At 58.2% G+C, this 2,175-nt stretch overlaps 1 protein-coding gene across 1 annotated transcript in view; it reads right to left on the reverse strand.

Moving 5' to 3' along the window:
* FRMD7 (FERM domain containing 7) overlaps window positions 1-2,175 on the reverse strand; it is a 10,217-nt gene that overhangs the window by 1,002 nt on the left and 7,040 nt on the right. Inside the window, 5 exon segments of the mRNA XM_010019490.1 lie at window positions 92-198; window positions 287-355; window positions 549-712; window positions 908-1,003; window positions 2,080-2,169. Coding sequence (XP_010017792.1) covers window positions 92-198; window positions 287-355; window positions 549-712; window positions 908-1,003; window positions 2,080-2,169 — 526 coding nt within the window.

Consider the following 2,175-nt stretch of genomic DNA (forward strand, 5'->3'; position numbering starts at 1 on the left):
AGTGGGGCAGAGCGGGGCTGGCAGCAAGACCTAGAGCTTCCAGCTCAGCTTCCAGTGGAGCTCTGCAGTGCCAAGACTCCCAGGGCATGGCTCTGCCCCCCACTGCCGCCATGGGCACATACCTGCTTGGAGACATCGGTCAGGAGGTCCGGGGAGGAGCGGCACTGCCTCTCGTCGTAGCGGGATGTGTAGTGCTTCCTGCAAGACCCATAGCACGGGTGGGTGCGTGGGTCTTATCCCCCCCAACCACTACCCAAGCACTGCCCCGCTCCATGCCCCCCGGTACCTCTCAAAGGGCAGGCTCTTCATCTTTGCCTTCCTCCCATGCTCCAGGAGCTGCCGCTGCGTCCTCCCGCTGCAGCATGGAGGGAGAGGTGTGAGCAGCACCACCAGCCCCAGCCTGGGGCTGCAGCAGAGGTGAGGGGATGCAGCAGGACCAAGGCATGGTCTCTCCAAGAAAAGCAGCTTTTGGGCATCATCCACCCAGCCAGGGCTGACATAAAGGGGAGACTTAGAGCTGTGGTTTGGTTGTTCCCTTGGGACTTTACCTGTAGCGGAAGCTGGAGCCCTTGCTGCACAGAAGGGCTTTGGGCTTTGATTTGGGCTCCTCAGACAGCCTGAAGAAGGCATGGTACTCCACACACGTCTTCCAGAAGGCCTTGCAGGCATCGCGGCTCGCCATCGTGAACTCCAGCGTGTCCTTGCACAGCGCCTGCGTCGACAGAGACAAGACAACCCATGTCAGGGTGCGGGGCCGGGCTCTGCTCTTCGCCCCTGTGATCCAACAAGGACCCCAGTGGCTCCAGGCAGTGCAGTGTCACCCCCATGGCGGGACGGGAGCGGAAATGCAGGTGATTCACAACTGGGGACTGCAATCCACAGCTACTGCTCCGAGCCTGGTACTTACTGAGATGTTTGCATGGAGCTTGATGAGAAAGTGCTTCCTCTTGAAGCTCAGCTTGCGAATTTTGGACCAGTTGAAGGTGTTGATCTTTGTATTGCCCTGCAAGGACACGCGCAGCAGGTACAGACAAGGCAAGCTGGGAATACAGTGATACAACAGGCCAAGTCCTGAGCTCGCAGGACACTGCATGAGATTGATGCAGCTCGGTGCTGCTGGGGTCTGGGAAGGGCTGCTGGGATTTGACCCTCCTCTCCATCAGTTGGTCCTACAGGTGGAACTTGAGGTTCAGGTCCTATCTCTGCCTCAGGATCTCAAGACGAACCTCATAGAGATCCAGGCAGAGTCCTAACTGTCCCAGCTGGAACACCACATGAGTTAGTAGAGAATCAGCCCCCCAAAAGAACTAAGACCCTCCTCTCTTTGCTGGGACTTGTAGCAGAGCTCAGTTCACTCCCATGCTTTTAGACCCAGCGTTAGCAGGCTGCAAGTTTCCCTTTCCCCTTATTCTCATCACACATCTGTCCAGGCACAGCCCCAGAGCACTGGTGTCATGGCAGGACCACCTAAACCTGCCTCACCCTGTGCTGAGGCACCGAGACCCTGTCAGCTTTCTGGGAGACCCCAGAGTTAAGGGGCTCACAGATGTCCTGATCATGGTTGTTTCGGCTCTGGCAGCACAGTAGGAGCAGCAGATCCACAGCAAGGAGTTACAGTCCTTTTTTTCTGCTCTGGCAAGTTATTCCCAGGTTGAAATGAGCTGGTGTGAAATGGCTGTGAGGAGCTCTGGGCTCATTGTGCTGTGATTACAGCCCTGTGCAACTGCACAGACGAGAGGAGGCTGGAGGATCACACAGTGAACACGTGTGAGACAGGCATGTAACCTGTGGTGCTTACACAGCCATGCTTGCCGTGACATGTGCACACAGAGCCAGAGTGGACATGGCGGCACTGAGCTGGGAGCGCTGCTGGGGATGGTGGCAATGAGCCCCACAACCATGCCCCAGAGCATCACCTCTGCACCCAAGGTCTGGTGGGGTGTGCTCTCCTTTGTAGGACTGGGGAGGGTTTGGAGCATGCAGAGGAAAAGGGGTGTCCCCCCAGCAACTAAAGGGGATGTCCCTGGAGAGAAGCAGCCCTGGCTGGGTGCTGGGAGCCCACCCGAGCCGCAGGCTCACCCGCAGGACCAGCACCCCCATGTGTGTCACGGCCAGGTTGATGTGCAGCCCCTCGCCATCGCTGGCAGGGTGCGGACGGATCCCGTACATCTCCAG

Source organism: Nestor notabilis, unplaced genomic scaffold (assembly GCF_000696875.1).
Source record: "Nestor notabilis isolate BGI_N333 unplaced genomic scaffold, ASM69687v1 scaffold7798, whole genome shotgun sequence".
In the NCBI taxonomy this organism is placed as follows: Eukaryota; Metazoa; Chordata; class Aves; order Psittaciformes; family Psittacidae; genus Nestor; species Nestor notabilis.